The sequence below is a fragment of the Lacerta agilis genome, chromosome 1, assembly GCF_009819535.1.
Source record: "Lacerta agilis isolate rLacAgi1 chromosome 1, rLacAgi1.pri, whole genome shotgun sequence".
NCBI lineage: Eukaryota > Metazoa > Chordata > Lepidosauria > Squamata > Lacertidae > Lacerta > Lacerta agilis.
The window spans coordinates 76,767,405-76,782,061 of NC_046312.1; the positions used below are offsets into that span (position 1 = coordinate 76,767,405).

Here is a 14,657-nt window from a genome sequence, read left to right on the forward strand (position 1 = left end):
AAAATTTTCTTGTAAACAACATGGCAGTAAAATAATTTGTCTGGTTCAGATTCTGTTGTCTTACAAACTAATATCCGAGTTGGGACCAAAGCGTGCTGTTACATTTCACAGCAATATTTAGAGATAGTGGACTTCCTGCGCTTCCTTTTGGTTTAATAGATTTAAACCAAAACAGAGCTTGAGAGGACATGGCTCTAATCAATAGTGTTTACAGATTTACATCTCCAAAGCAGAGTTAACAATAAATGATGCCCAAGGAGCTCACTGTATTAAATACAACGAATGTTCAAGGCATCAACAGTACCCTAGATCTGTAACCCAATTGCTCTTCAGACAGGATGCATTGCAGATGGTTATGCCTGGAATAAAAGTCTGCACTGAGCATCTTGATTCTTGCTCTTTTGTCCATAAGTAGCATGTCAGATTAAAGCCCTGCCATTCTTAAATTGTAAGCAGATTCTCTCATTTGCATAGCATTCAGTGAAGAGGTGGTGGATCATTGGCATGCTGTCAGGGACTGGCTAGACGAGGAGGAGTGTTGGCTGCCAGTTGCCCGAGAAGCACCAGGGAGTGACACTGGGGAGGAGGGAGAATTTGAGTCTGACTCAGACTGGTGGGACAGGGAAGAGCAATTCACAGAGGGAACCATCAGGGAAGTCTTGGAGCCAGACAGTGGGGTTAAAGGGGAGAGGCACAGTGTGGACACAGACCCTGATAGGGATCTGCATTGCAGGACAGTCCTATTTCACCCCCTTCTCCCCCCACTCCTTTCTCAGTGCAAGAAAGGAGAGCTGAAAAACAGAAAGAACAGATAAGAAAAGTTGAATCATGCCAGAAGAATGTACAGAGAGAAATGCTTAAATAAGGGAAGGTGGGGAGAGGTTTCTAGTTTCTGCAACTTTCATACCCTGAGAGCATCTGGTATCTCTGGTTGTGAAGCAATAAAGTTCTTTGCCTTCAAGTCACACGCCTGTTCCTGATTTACAGATTTTACGGCAAGGATATTCTGGCAGCCTGACACATGTTTACCTTGGTGGAGCATGGGGAACCTCAGGTCCCAGAAGGAGAATGCTGCCCTTCAAGTCACTCTCTCCATTCTTTGTCTTCTTGGGTGGGGATATGGACAGAGAATTCCTATAGACTGCAGCATCTCCCCCTGCCTTGCCCTTGAGCCTGCTTTGATGCTGCACCAAGTACCTAAAGTGGGCACAGCTGACTGGGACAAAGTTCACCCTGCTTGTCCGTCCAGGTCTTAGTAATGCAAACCAGGTGGGCCTCCTCCTCATCCACCTAATTATAGGTGAGGGAGATCTTAATTAATGCCAACCTGCTCTTCAAATAGCAGCATCCACAGGCCTGAGTTCTGGCTGATAGCATGACCCCAATTCCTCTTGGTAGAGAGGGGGCCGGCATGCAGCACAGCCACCAATTGCCTATGTCACATACCCCCTCAGTGGAGTTGCCCCGCCTCTCTCTCACCACACCTGCCCTTACCTGCAACTGGAGACACCCTCCTCCTAGTCTTCCCAGCTGATCTTGTGCCAGGCACATATCAGCTGCCACCTCTGAGAGCAGATGTCACACTTCAGCTGTAGCACGTCCAGAAAAGATACAGTCCCAGCCACTGCCACCTTGGTAGTTAAGCCCAGGCAGAGCTCCCAGTTGGTAAGCCTGGGTGTGGCAGGCTTCTCTGCTGTCCCAAGGTGAGAAAAGCCCCACATTCATAGGAGTAGGGAGGGTGTACAGACAGCTGCAAAGCCCCTCAGTACCCAAGATAGGTATGTTCATGCAAGCCATTTTGGACAGCAAGTACCCTTTTCACATTTAGAAACGAAGCATTTGAACCTGTGAGCTTGTAAAGTTGTCAGTTCATTTTGTTACCAGAATGAATAAAATTATAATTGTATAATGGGGTGGAAAACTGTTTTTTTTAAAAAAAGAATGTTTTGTCTGGAAAATTTAATGGCTACTGTTTTGGAATTATTTGTTCTCCTTGCTATTAACAGAAAAGTACACTTAAAAGCTGCTTTAATCAAGTTTTATTTGCAAAGGACAACAATGTCTGCTGACTGGTGTTTCTATTGGATTACCTGACACACAGCTTGGATAGATGACTCTTCTAATTAAATGCAAAAGCCAATAAATTGGGAGCACCTTTTTAACTTAAAGAAGAAACGCTGTTCTAAAATGTCAGGGATTTTAAAAAATCCAAATAAACTACTGGAAAAAGTAAGCAGCTTCTTTAAACATGTGGCCCATCAGCATGCCTTGAAATGCTTTATCTGAAGTTTGTGGCTTGCTAGAAGGTGTGTGGAGTTTAGAGAACTGGGAATGGGATCGAGGGTGGGGAGCTAGGGACTGATTCCATAATTTTGGGGGGAAAACAGTCTCCAGTATAAGGTTAGTTAAAAAGTGAACAGAAATTTAAATGTTATCAAAGCATGATCTAGATATGAAACACGCTTGAGTATAAAAATAATATTCAGTGTGTTCTCACAGATAAAACATTTGTGAAGTACAAGAAGTATCTGAAGGGGTTGCATGAGTTTGCATAGATGAGAGGATTTGTTTTGCTTGGATTAGAATAATAGAATCATAGTACTGTCGAACAGCTCTTACTGTCAGGAAGTTCTTCCTAATGTTTAGGTGGAATCTTCTTTCTTGTAGTTTGAATCTATTGCCCCGTGTCCACTTCTCTGGAGCAGCAGAAAACAACCTTTCTCCCTCCTCTATATGACATCCTTTTATATATTTGAACGTGGCTATCCACTACATGGATTATGTAGTGAGCATCATTGAGTGCGAATTAGAACCTCAATTTCTCAAACGCAAAACCAGCGCTCAAGAGCCCGAGCAGATTCAAGGTGGATCCCCATCAACTTCTGATGTCAGCAATCAGCTACCACCCACACCATCCTGGACGAATAAATGTTAGGAGTGTCCCTTTGTTCACTCCATTCGCCAACTCCCATATCCCTGCCTCACTCTCCCTTCCACTGAGTTTTCATTTCCAGGACATAATAAAATGGGGGTGCAAATTTTTGAAATGGTGCTGGAGAAGAAAGTGTAAATAGGTTTGATATAAAGAAAACCCAACATTGGGCAGAAGTGGAGAGAAATGCCATATTCAGATGTTATCCCTGTCATCCAGACCCAGCCACCGCACTCATGGTATAGTTTAGAAACCTGCATGTTCTAAATGTGTTGTAAATCGTACTGGGAGCCTGCAAAAATATAGAATGCTTCCTGCTACATACTTTTCCCTCCGATGCATGGAGGGTGGTGCAGCTGGGTGATGCAGGGGGGAATGACAACAGCAGCAGCAAATGTGTCTTCCTGTCCCCTCATCATCCAAGCCCCAAATCCCTTGCAAAACATGGAGAAGAGGTGATTTATGATGATAAGGCACATTCCAAGGAAATCTGTGTACATTCTCCATTCCACTGTATAGGCCACTCCCCAGTGTTCGCTACCATCTCAGTTGGGGCAGGTGGTCATTAGAGAGAATCACACTGCAGCTTGATCCTGATTTGTTTTAACTTGGACAAGAACAAATGGCAAAGTGGAATTGTGGTTTGTTTGAAAGTGGATGCTGTTACTCTCTACCTTTCAAGCAAAGGAGGGGGAGTGTGGGAGCCCTAGGATTGCCCTTTCCCCCCAATCACCTGAACTCTGATTTAGGACAGTGATTATCTGCACTGGGCCATTGACCTGGGCTTTGTGTCACCCTTGCGCAAACTTGGCTTCAAGCATGTGTAACCAGTTGAGTAGCCATTGGACATAAGAAAGCAAACATTGATCTTTCCTTAATTTGCCAGTGAGCAAAGCTGAACCATCACTGGGAGTAGTTATTGCCTGCTGATGTAAATTCCTTGAGAACTACAGTAAGGTGCAGAGCATGATCGGTGGCAGAGCTAACCAGCTTTTCCAAGTAAACTATGTGACAAAAGGTTGTGCAAATGGGTGCATTTGGGATCTCCTGTAGGAGATTGATAATGAAGTCTGGATTGCATATTGTTATTACAACATGATTTAGTCCTAGCTATGCAGATAATCTCATTTTCATTCATCTTTTCCCCTCAGACTTTATACATACTCCCAGATCATCTGCATTAATTCAGTATCATCCTGATTATACTCTGCTATTTCAATATTGCTGATAATGATCATGCACCTTCTTCACACTGGAGAACCTTGTCACATTTTCGCTGTATTAATTTATTTTCCTTTGTCATTGTGGGTTGGGTTGGTTGATTTCCTGTGTGCTTTAGCAGTTTCAGCTTAAGGCAGCTATACCTCATGACTATTCATTTAGTTTGCAAACTATTTTATCCTGAAGAAGGGCTTTTCTACCCAAAATACAGTGAGAATATCACATACTTATTCAGTTCAGTATATCTGTGCACCTTCTAGAATTCTCTAAATTAATAGTGTTAACTTCTGACCAAATAAAATCTCCCTTGGTGGGAAGATGTGGTTTGTGGGCTTCTTAAAGGGTAACTTATAGGATAACTCATCACAACATGCAGGATCAAGAAATACCGGTAATTTCCATTCAGGTCAGAAACTAGTGACCTTTTATCCCCTCCCCACAAACAAGGTACCCAGCTCTTCCTTTGCGGCATGCAATTTCCTGCCCGCTCTTGATTTTTATTGATTCCTGTCTCTCTTCCTTTAGCATAAGGCCACCAGATTCCTTCTCCAATTTGAAAAAGACAAGTCAGACTTGTATTTAATGATTTTATGAAAGCTCTAGGGTCTCTTATGCATTTCTTTTCCTGCTGTACTCAGCATGGATAGACACCCCCTCCCTTTCCACAATCGCTCATTGCCTAGGCAAGGATTCCAGCACAGAATATATAAGTGAGGTCATGGTCAGCTGCCCTCCTGGGCCTCAGCATGGCTGGCTGGCAGATTGTATCTGCCTCTGCAACCTCATTATTACCATCAGTGGGATGGCACAAGAGCTAATACTTTTTATATATAAACCCCTTACGTTGGTGTTTCAACTGTACTGACCCAATTTCTATGAGCATGCAAAACTGAGTATATGTGGCCTTGTTGAGCAAGTATCAGATGTTCAAATGCGGCATGAAGTAAGGCACCCTTGAAATCTCCAAGCTAACCAGGCAATTAGTCCAAATGTATCTTACAAACAGGGGTTTCACTGGATGAAGATGAATGTGTGTAAGTTGTGCACCATGATGCCCACTTCCATGCCACCAGCGTTTCATACTCTCTTCTCTTCCCTATTTGTATGCTGGGAAGTTACTGACTGCTGTACTTTTATATGGGGGAGTCATTTGACTTGCAGAGCTGGAAGGCATCCTGAGATTCATCTAGTCCAACCCCCTGCAATGGCCAGCTCCTGGAACACGCAGCTGTCCCATACAGGGATCGAACCTGCAACCTTGGCATTATCAGCACCACACTAACCAACTGAACTATCCAGGCTGGTGATCAAGACATTCTAATCTTAATTTCTCTTATTTCATAGAGGCAACCAAGAAACTGGAAAACAGGCAGAAAACTTTTGGTCGAGGAAATGTTCTGGTTTTGTTGTGCTTAATGGCTCTGAGTTTTATGGTCACTTAATGCTGTGGTTTACAGCATGCTATCATCTGCTTTAGGCCTGCTTCATATATTGTACTTTTCCTGTGCAGCGGAAACATACACCTCCCATAGTGTCTAAAGCAGGTTTAAAGTTTATTTCTTTGCACTTCAGATATAATGGCAAATGTGTATTTTTTTGCATGAAACTTGCAGACGCCGTGTGGGAAGTGGTCTTTGGATGACTGGGAGCAGTGAGTGGGAGGAAGATTTAATGCAGAATGCCCTGTATACAGCTAATATTGCATATTGGCTATTTAGTTGTCTTAATGTGTTACTCATAAAGTTTATTTTAAACTTAAAAATTAATTTATAAAATGTTTTAAAAGTGGTGTGGGTTGCTTGCTGTTTACCCCTTTGCACTCACTATTTCTGCCTGCTTCATGCTTCCTGTAGATCCAAGAGTCTTCAGTATCTCTTGGGTAGTGGTTTTGGGATGTATAGAGGGTTTTTATAACCTCCTACATGTTGGATAATGCTGGTAGTTTTATTAATTTAACCTATTAAACAGTACCAAGTTGATCGTAATGTTTTAAAACACAGCTATACACAGTGGTACCCCGCAAGACGAATGCCTCGCACAACGAAAAACTCGCAAAACGAAAGGGTTTTGCGAGTTTTTAGTTGACTCGCGAGACGAATTCGTCTATGGCTCTTTTTCGCAAGACGAATTCGTCTGGCGAGGTACCACTGTAAGCACCGGAGCCTCGCCCCGCCGTGTTTTAAAGCTGCAGGGAGTGTTGCTGTTCGCTCCTTGCAGCTTTAAAACGCTGCGCGACGCGGATCCGGTGCGCGGGGGGCGGCGTCGGATCGCGCACGGCCATCCAAAATGGCGGCGCGACCCCCCCCGCCCCCCCCGGAGCCTTGCCCCGCCGTGTTTTAAAGCTGCAGGGAGTGCTGCTGTTCGCTCCTTGCAGCTTTAAAACGCGGCGCGACGCGGATCCGGTGCGCGGGGGGGGCGGCGTCGGATCGCACACGGCCATCCAAAATGGCGGCGCGATCCCCCCCGCCCCCCGGAGCCTTGCCCCGCCGTGTTTTAAAGCTGCAGGGAGTGCTGCTGTTCGCTCCTTGCAACTTTAAAACGCGGCGCGACGCGGATCTCCAGACATGCACAGTCGATCCAAGCTGGACGCGATGCACAACACCCCTCCCGACCGGAGAAAAAGGTAAGCCTTTACAGTTCCCTGTAATGGCGCGGCGCCGCGTTTTAAAGCTGCAGGGAGCGAACAGCAATGCTTCTGTTCGCTCCCTGCAGCTTTAAAACACGGCACGGCGAGGCTCCGGTGCGCGGGGGGGGGGGCGGAGTGGGATCGCGCCGCCATTTTGGATGGCCGTGCGCGATCCGACGCCGCCTCTCCCCACCGGAGCCTCATCGCGCCACGTTTTAAAGCTGCAAGGAGCGAACAGCAGTGCTGCTGTTCGCTCCCTGTAGCTTTAAAACACGGCGCGGCGAGGCTCCGGTGACGGTCGGAAGGGGCCCCCGGACTTTTCCCCCCATAGGAACGCATTAATTAAATTTTAATGCGTTCCTATGGGAAACGGTGCCTCGCAAGACGAAATTTCCGCAAGACGAAAAGTCTTGCGGAACGAATTAATTTCGTCTTGCGAGGCACCACTGCATTTGCTTCTCTTTTATTGATTGACATTGCAGGCATCATTAAAGATGTATAGTTTGTAATTGTTCAGTCACTGCGTTGCATGAGCTGTGCACTTCTTGCACATGGGTGTTTGCGAAAAGTGAATTCTCTCTCTTTTCTTTCCCACTGCAACCCCCGGGGGATCCACAGAGATCTCCTGAGATGGGGGAGGGGGAGGGAAGAGAAGCTTTCATAAGCTGCCTCTGCTCAACTTCCCACTCCCACTGCAACCCCTCACTTTACATCCCAGGCCTTTCTTGATGGTCTCTCAACTTCCAAGGGGGGTGGCGCTAGAGCAGCAGACGTACTGGTGTTTTTTGTGGTTTTCTGTTTCCTCTGCTGGGACACTGGCAATATTTTAGGCCTACTTTCACAAAACAAGTTACTTATTGCTGTTTATAGCCTGTTCTTTTCATGGGAGCTCATTTTGAGTGTCTGTAATCAAAGTTTGGAAGGGAAGCTCCCAAATGAGCTAAAGGAAACTGCTTTGGAGAGGTTTCTCTGGGGCTCAGAAGTTGGTCTGGAAGTTCAGCATTACAAACATGGCTTGACCATACCAGCAAAAAGGGTGCTTTGACCTCAGAGTCTGACTCCCTGTCTTCAGAGTCTGTCTCCCTGGACTTGGAGGAAGAACCAGAGGGTCAGAAGGAATTGTGTGCTCTCTACTGCTCCAGTAACTCTAGCACAGGAAAAGGCCATTTTGCCAACACCTCTCTGACCTGAGGAAGTAGCATTGATACCCTCCAGCTATGAAGACTCCAGTCCAGAAGCTTCAACAAAACCACTGTGTTGTATCCAATGCTAGTCCTCCTCAAAGTACACCCATTGAAAATAATGGGCATGAGTCACTTAGGTCTATTAATTTCAGTGGGCTTACTCAGAGTATAACTTAATTGGCTACAACCCATTTTCCTGCCCCACACCATTGGAGTTTTATTGCTTCTGGAACAGACAAAGCTACTGTAACCAGAAGGGCTCCACCCATTGGGTAAATAGGTGTGGTGAGGGACACACAAGCACCCAGATGGAGCTGTGGTTTTATTTAATGCTTAGCCCGGGATTATCTGTTGCCTAAACAACATTCTAACCTACCGGTAGCTTCACTTTGAACTCTGCACGGAGCTGTCCATCCTACACTTAACTTTGCCATGTCTAGAGCCATCATGCAGAACACAATGGAAGTATTGTGGTGTGCAATTAATGCCGTCAAAATAGTGCTTTGATTGCTAGTTGCAATACTGCTTGCAACCCAAGAGACGCGTTTGTTTCCAAAGCATATATTCATTGCTTCAGTGGTGCTGAAAATTGAGAATTGATCTCATCAGTTGGCCTTGCTACATCCGTTTGTGATAATGTTGTATTGAAGGTTGCTTGTCTGTTTTCCACCACCCACACACTTCTGCACCATTTCAGGATAATCGTTCAGAACCACTCTTGGATAAAAACACAAGAAACCTTGTTATTTTTCCAGGAGATTCTCTCTTGCCCCTGTCTCTCAGTATGTGATTATCTTTAATAATTAGATAAAACCTTGATATGTTGTTTGTCACCAGCTCACTGAGGAAATTGACTTTTTAAAAAATCTACATTAGCAATAACTGTTGAGAACAATCTTGGCTTTGAATTTCAAGGGTGTTGTGGACCATTTTAAAATGCCTCATTTGCTAGACACGCTTCCTTAGATAGACATTCCCGACTTGGAATACACAGTTTTAATGTGGGGAACTGAGAGTCTTTGTGGGAAATGCTTCTGAGACTAGTTGACTAAAATACAAATGGCATGTTGTGATTTACAAGTGGGCCCCTGCAACAAAATGTTGCCGCATGGGGTGTTCCTGCTCAGAGCTCCATCCTATCCCCCTGGTTTTCTCTCTCCCCCCCCCACTGCACACAGTCAGCTCTCATTCTGTGCCCACTGAGTATGTTCCATTTGATGTCTTGTCTTGTTCCAAGATGACTTATCTTTATTTTCTAATGTGCTGCTATGTTTTTTCTTTAATAAATAGTTTCCCCTATGTTTATTTATCTGAAAAATTCATAATACTTATAAGATACATAATTTAGGCCGGTTAGGTTCAACATACCCATAACTTCAAAACTATCTATCTATTTAACAGCTTTGCTTATTTGGGAATGAATTGATTTCCCCTGTTTTGTTGTCCCTCTGGTTCACTCTGCTCAGTATTCTACTCCAGAATTCCTGTTTTTTTAAACAAGGACAATTTCTAAAATGAATACTAGAATTGGAACTTGTGCATTTTCTCGGCCTTCATGCCCTTTTCTCTCTCTGTTACTGACATGCACATGTGCATTAATAAAGCACTACAAAAAGGCAATCTTGATGTGACCGTATGCTTGATTGTATCAGGATCATTTTTGTGCAGTGTTTACTGCTGGAAATTGATAAAACACAATGCAGAAAGAATCTCAATGCAGTCATGCAGAAGATCACATCTGATCTTCAGTACTTCAGTACAATTCTATCAGTACTTAACTTATGCCTTGGTAATGTGGTTGGCTGGGAAATCACAGATGAAGTGAAGGAACCATGTACATTTGTAAATTTTGAAAAAGGGACAATGGAGAATTCCTAATAAGTTCAGTTTTTTAGGAATTCAAAATCCCAAAATCGGGGGAGAATTTTGGTTGAATAAAATATTGAAACTGTCCCTAATATGGGTGCATTGGTCCATAGCCATTGTTTATTCTGCTCTTTCAGACATCAGACATTTGAGGAGATCAAAGAATTGTTCACCAACGGGCAATGTTTCTTTCTTAATCTTTGCAAAATCAGCAGTTATTGACAATAACTAGTGGTGAAATAATGCCACATTTTATTAAAAGGTGGAATATCTTTCTATTTATTCACCATACAGCCTGTTATTGGCCTCTGTAGTGGGTTGCACAATATACTGGAAATGGCTGTGTTAGTGTACACAGGATTTTATTGGAGGCCCATGGTGAGCTTTATTGCCTCTCCAACATTTTATGAGATTCCATTAAAAAAGGATACTTTAGACTGAGCATTTACTGCCTGACTTAAAACAAAGGGGTTTTAACTGTGCGAGATGACTATAGGCTTGCTTCTTATTTCTTGGACCTGAGTAGGAAGGAATTTTCTAATATACAGGTGTGGAGAAACCCCAGGGGCTGCAGTTGCCAAGGTGCTGCATGTACCAGACCCATTCAGGCACCAGTGATTTTTCCCATCCATTTTTGTCACACAGGATCAACACGATTTTCATACCATTTCAGTTGCTGAAGGGCAAGCTGTTTTTAAAAAAAAATTCTAGAGGGTTTAAAAGCAGTTTGGGGACCTAAGCAGGAGAAAGTGGAAGAGGAGCTGCTGTGTTTAAAAATGAACCGAGAACTCTGGTGTTCACAGGCATTTCCAGTAGACCTACTAGATTGGGGCTCTTAAACTCTGGCTAATCCATCAACCCTTGTTGTCAAATCGATCATACAGCAATAAATAGGTGTCTTGTCTTATCTGACCAACTTAATCTATTTATATACATTTGTGTCCTGTCTTTTCTCCATGGAGCCGTTTCCATTTAAATACTGGCCAAGTCCAGATCTGCTGAGCTTCAGGATGTATTTCCTCAGGATAAAAGTGGCAAAGTTTCTGTCTAGAGTGCTTACAGTATAAGACTACACTCCAGAATAGTATTTGGCAGTATTGGTGAGGCAGCACCTCTCATTTGACCTCTAGTCAGTTGCATCACTGCTGCTTACCAGCAGGGGGAGGCAGTCACAAGGCCCGTGTGGTGCAAACCCACCAGCAGGTGGGCTGAATTGACTCAGCTCATGATTTGCACCTCACCCATCCCTCTAAGCAGCAGCAGTGCGACAGACCATAGGTCAGGTGCATGGCAGTGCCCTGCTGTACTGTTGATTACTGATATTTGGGGTCTTACGTACCATTGACTATAATGAGGCATTATGAGCTGAGGGAAGAAGTCCTTCCATTTTCCCTAGGTTAACACATCTCTAAATAGGACTTTAGCATGTCTTAAGTGTGGGAATTTGGAGCATTTTGGAGCAAATTGGCTGAGATTCAGACAGCTGTATATGCAGCTTTTGGTGAGCAGTGGAGGCAAAAAACTGCAGGTGCAAGCAAACACTGGGAAATCCCCAACTGCGCTTTGAGTATTCACTTATTGGAATACAGCTGTTATTTATAATGGCAGTCACAACATTTTCCTATACATATCTGAGAGAGACACACATGTGATAAAGCTGGCAGTGCCTCTCTGCAATTTTCTTAATAAATTTGCTCTTTCTCTTTGTTTGGAGGACCTTGTTAATTACTTTCTTTCTGTCGGTGCAGAGCTGCCACAGAGGGTCTTTCTCTCAGTTTAATGGAACGGCTGATTCAGAAATATGATGACCATGTTGTGAAGATGCTCACGGTGCAGTACCGAATGCACCAGACCATCATGCAGTGGGCTTCCACGGAGATGTACGGCGGCCGCCTCTCAGCTCACTGCTCTGTTGCTCAACATTTACTGAGGTAAGCGACAGTGTGTTTGCTTCCTATTTCTCCTGACTCTAAACCTTTTCAGTGTGGATAGACATTGTCAATTAATATTGATGGAGAATATGCAGGTTTTTCTCCCGCTATCTGCAATTATCCTTTTTTCTTTTTCTTTTTGCCTCTCTTTTAGCAAACCAGGGTGGGTTTGTTTTTTAATCGTCTTTCATTTAGCAAATATTGATCTTGGTTTTCCCTGCACTGGTTGCAAAATAGATTTATGTGCAGTTCTGGTTTTTTTTTAATTTAAGTAAATCAAAGTTATATAGCAACCAGCTATATCCTGTGGGCCTGATTTTGCAGTCACTGTGGGCCCGATGGCTTGCACATACCCAGCCAAAGTGTTTGGGGTTGAAATAGCTGGCCCTCTATGTCATACCACAACGGTTTTTGAAATTAAGATTCAAGGGCAGTTTGCTATCTGGGTATTTTTATTTTGTTTTTGGTGGGTGGGGTTAAGAAGTAGTGCAAAACAAGTTTAGAGCCCTCTTGGGTACTTGGAGCCTATTCCATGTCTCTCTGAGTCTTAGCCTTTGATTCCAATGCCCAGTGCAGGCATAATAATACTACCGATTGTTTTAAAAAATTGGGAGCATGCCGTGCACACTCTTCTATGGAATGAGGAATATCCCTCTATGGAATGTCACTCTAGTCTTTCACTGTTGGGTGTGATGTTGTCTGCTCAACAAATGAATAAGTCTTGTTTAAATGACCTTTATATGCAGCATCATCAGTGTGCATAGCACTACACAAAGTACAGGTCAAGGGGAGGGGAAAAAGGAGAGGGCTAAACAGGGAACAATATCTGATTGTTTTAGTTGCGTGGTTAGGGTTAGGTACTGGCTGAATTATGGCAGGGCATAGGAACCAGGCAGTTCCAAACATAAAAGGTAATTTTTTAAACTTACAAAACTATATGAAACAAACACAAAGCGTATGCAGTATATTGAAAGATCCAGTTTTTAAAAGGCTGCTAATATGAAACTTCACTGTGAGTTGGGCTCATATTGGCCATAATCTGTTATATCCACTGGTAGCAACTGGAAATTGCTGTCAGCGGTGCTCAGAATGGAGGACTTGAGTTTTTCTCTTTGCAACCACTAAAATGTGAAACATAGCTGGACTGCAAACAGAGCCTTATCTTTGTGTAAAAGAAAGAAAGAAAACAGAGTAGTTAGTATTCAGGGAACACTTACATCATGATAATATGGATTTTTTATATATATAAAGAAACTCACATTATGGATTTAAATCACCAAGAAGATAATTTCAGTATGCAATATTGATCGCAATTGCAGTGAAATACTTTCTAAGGGCTGAAAGAAATGGTCAACAATAAAAAATGAATTATTGTTTGGAATGAAGGAAGATGTTACACTCTTCATTTAGGGTTTAATGCTGCAGCAAATTGAAGGCTTCATAAATTCTCACTGACTTCATTGAGCTCCAGAGCAACCTCTTAACCTGAAATATTCTCCCTTTCTCCCTTTTGTAATCCCCATATTGTAGGCTAAGAAAAGGGTAGATCAGTCTTCTACAGTTCTAAGATTCCCACACAAACCAAGTTGTAAAGCTCGGGTACCAAATGGTGATAATCCTGGGTTAGCTAAAGTGGTGCCCTCTAGATGTTGCTGAACTCCATCTCCCATCATCCCAGCCAGCATAGTCAGTGGTCAGGGATGATGGGAGCTGTAGTCCAGCAACATGTGAAAGGTCACAGGTTCCCTGCCCTTGTGCTAATCAATACTCTCCTCCTGCCCCCAGCATTCTATTTTTAAAGTTCTAGTTATTTCATTGGGAGAGTTACAGATGCGTTTTAAGTATCTCCAGTTGAATTAAGTGATACCATACAATCTGATTCTGTACATATTTGCACAGAAGTTTATGCTTCTACATTCAGTGAACCTACTTCCAGGTAAGTGTACAGAGAAGGCTTAACTTTTACAGGATCTCACACATCGTTTTCAGTTTTTCCAGGCCGAAATTATTTTCCTGAGCTTGGGGAAGGATGCTGTTTGCATTTGGCATCATTTTAGTCTTGGTAGCCACAGCAAGGGATCTCCCTGTTGTCAGTTAAAGTAAAAGGAGCCTACCTTGCTTTATAATTTTTATTCTGCTTATTGTGAGCTGCCTTGGGTAAGCATGATTGGAACGAACAGCATAGGCAAATTAATAATGCTGCTTTCCTTGACGCTGGTTAAAAGTGCTGATAATGTTCTTTTAACATTTTTAAACAAAATGGGCTTGAGTTTTTAAGAAGACAGATAACTGAAGAGGCTGCTCACTGTGTATAGGAAAATACACATTACATGGTATTAGCAAGCAGGTACATCTTTCTTAGGAAGGAATTAATAACGGAGTGGTTTCCTTTGGGTTGCTCTGTAGGTCAGATGTAATAAATGTATTGGCTCTTTTCCTCTCTTACTCCTATGCCTCATACTCTGGCCCAGAGTAGATGTCTTAGTGGAATTGCTGAGATGTAATGTTTAAAGATATTCTACCTTATTTTGACCTTTGTATTTGGAACACCATTTTAAATTTCTGCATGCTATCTTTAGTCAAATTTTTTTGGGGGGGGGACTTTGAGTGTCTCTTGCTCTGGGTGCTTTCAGAGATAACTATAAATTGTCATGGTGATGCCCTGATTTGACGATTGTTTAATTATTCATTTCATTGTTTTCCTTATCCCTTGTTTTATTCCTTTTTTATTCTTCATTCTGCCTTTTACTTTTGGTGCTTTTGTATAAGTAGTATTTTTAGGATTTGAATTTGCAAATGTGATTTGTCATGTACCTTTTGAGCTTGTTTGAAGATTTGCAATCACCTTTGCCCATAGGCAATAAACGATTTGACCTGGACCCTAATTATAGCAGGTG

At 43.0% G+C, this 14,657-nt stretch overlaps 1 protein-coding gene across 1 annotated transcript in view; it reads left to right on the forward strand.

The window, feature by feature from the left end:
- The window catches only part of IGHMBP2 (immunoglobulin mu DNA binding protein 2), a 66,399-nt gene that overhangs the window by 26,246 nt on the left and 25,496 nt on the right, over nucleotides 1-14,657 (forward strand). Inside the window, exon 9 of the mRNA XM_033156313.1 lies at nucleotides 11,578-11,760. Within this exon, the coding sequence (XP_033012204.1) occupies nucleotides 11,578-11,760 (183 nt within the window). The remainder of the gene's footprint in view (nucleotides 1-11,577; nucleotides 11,761-14,657) is intronic.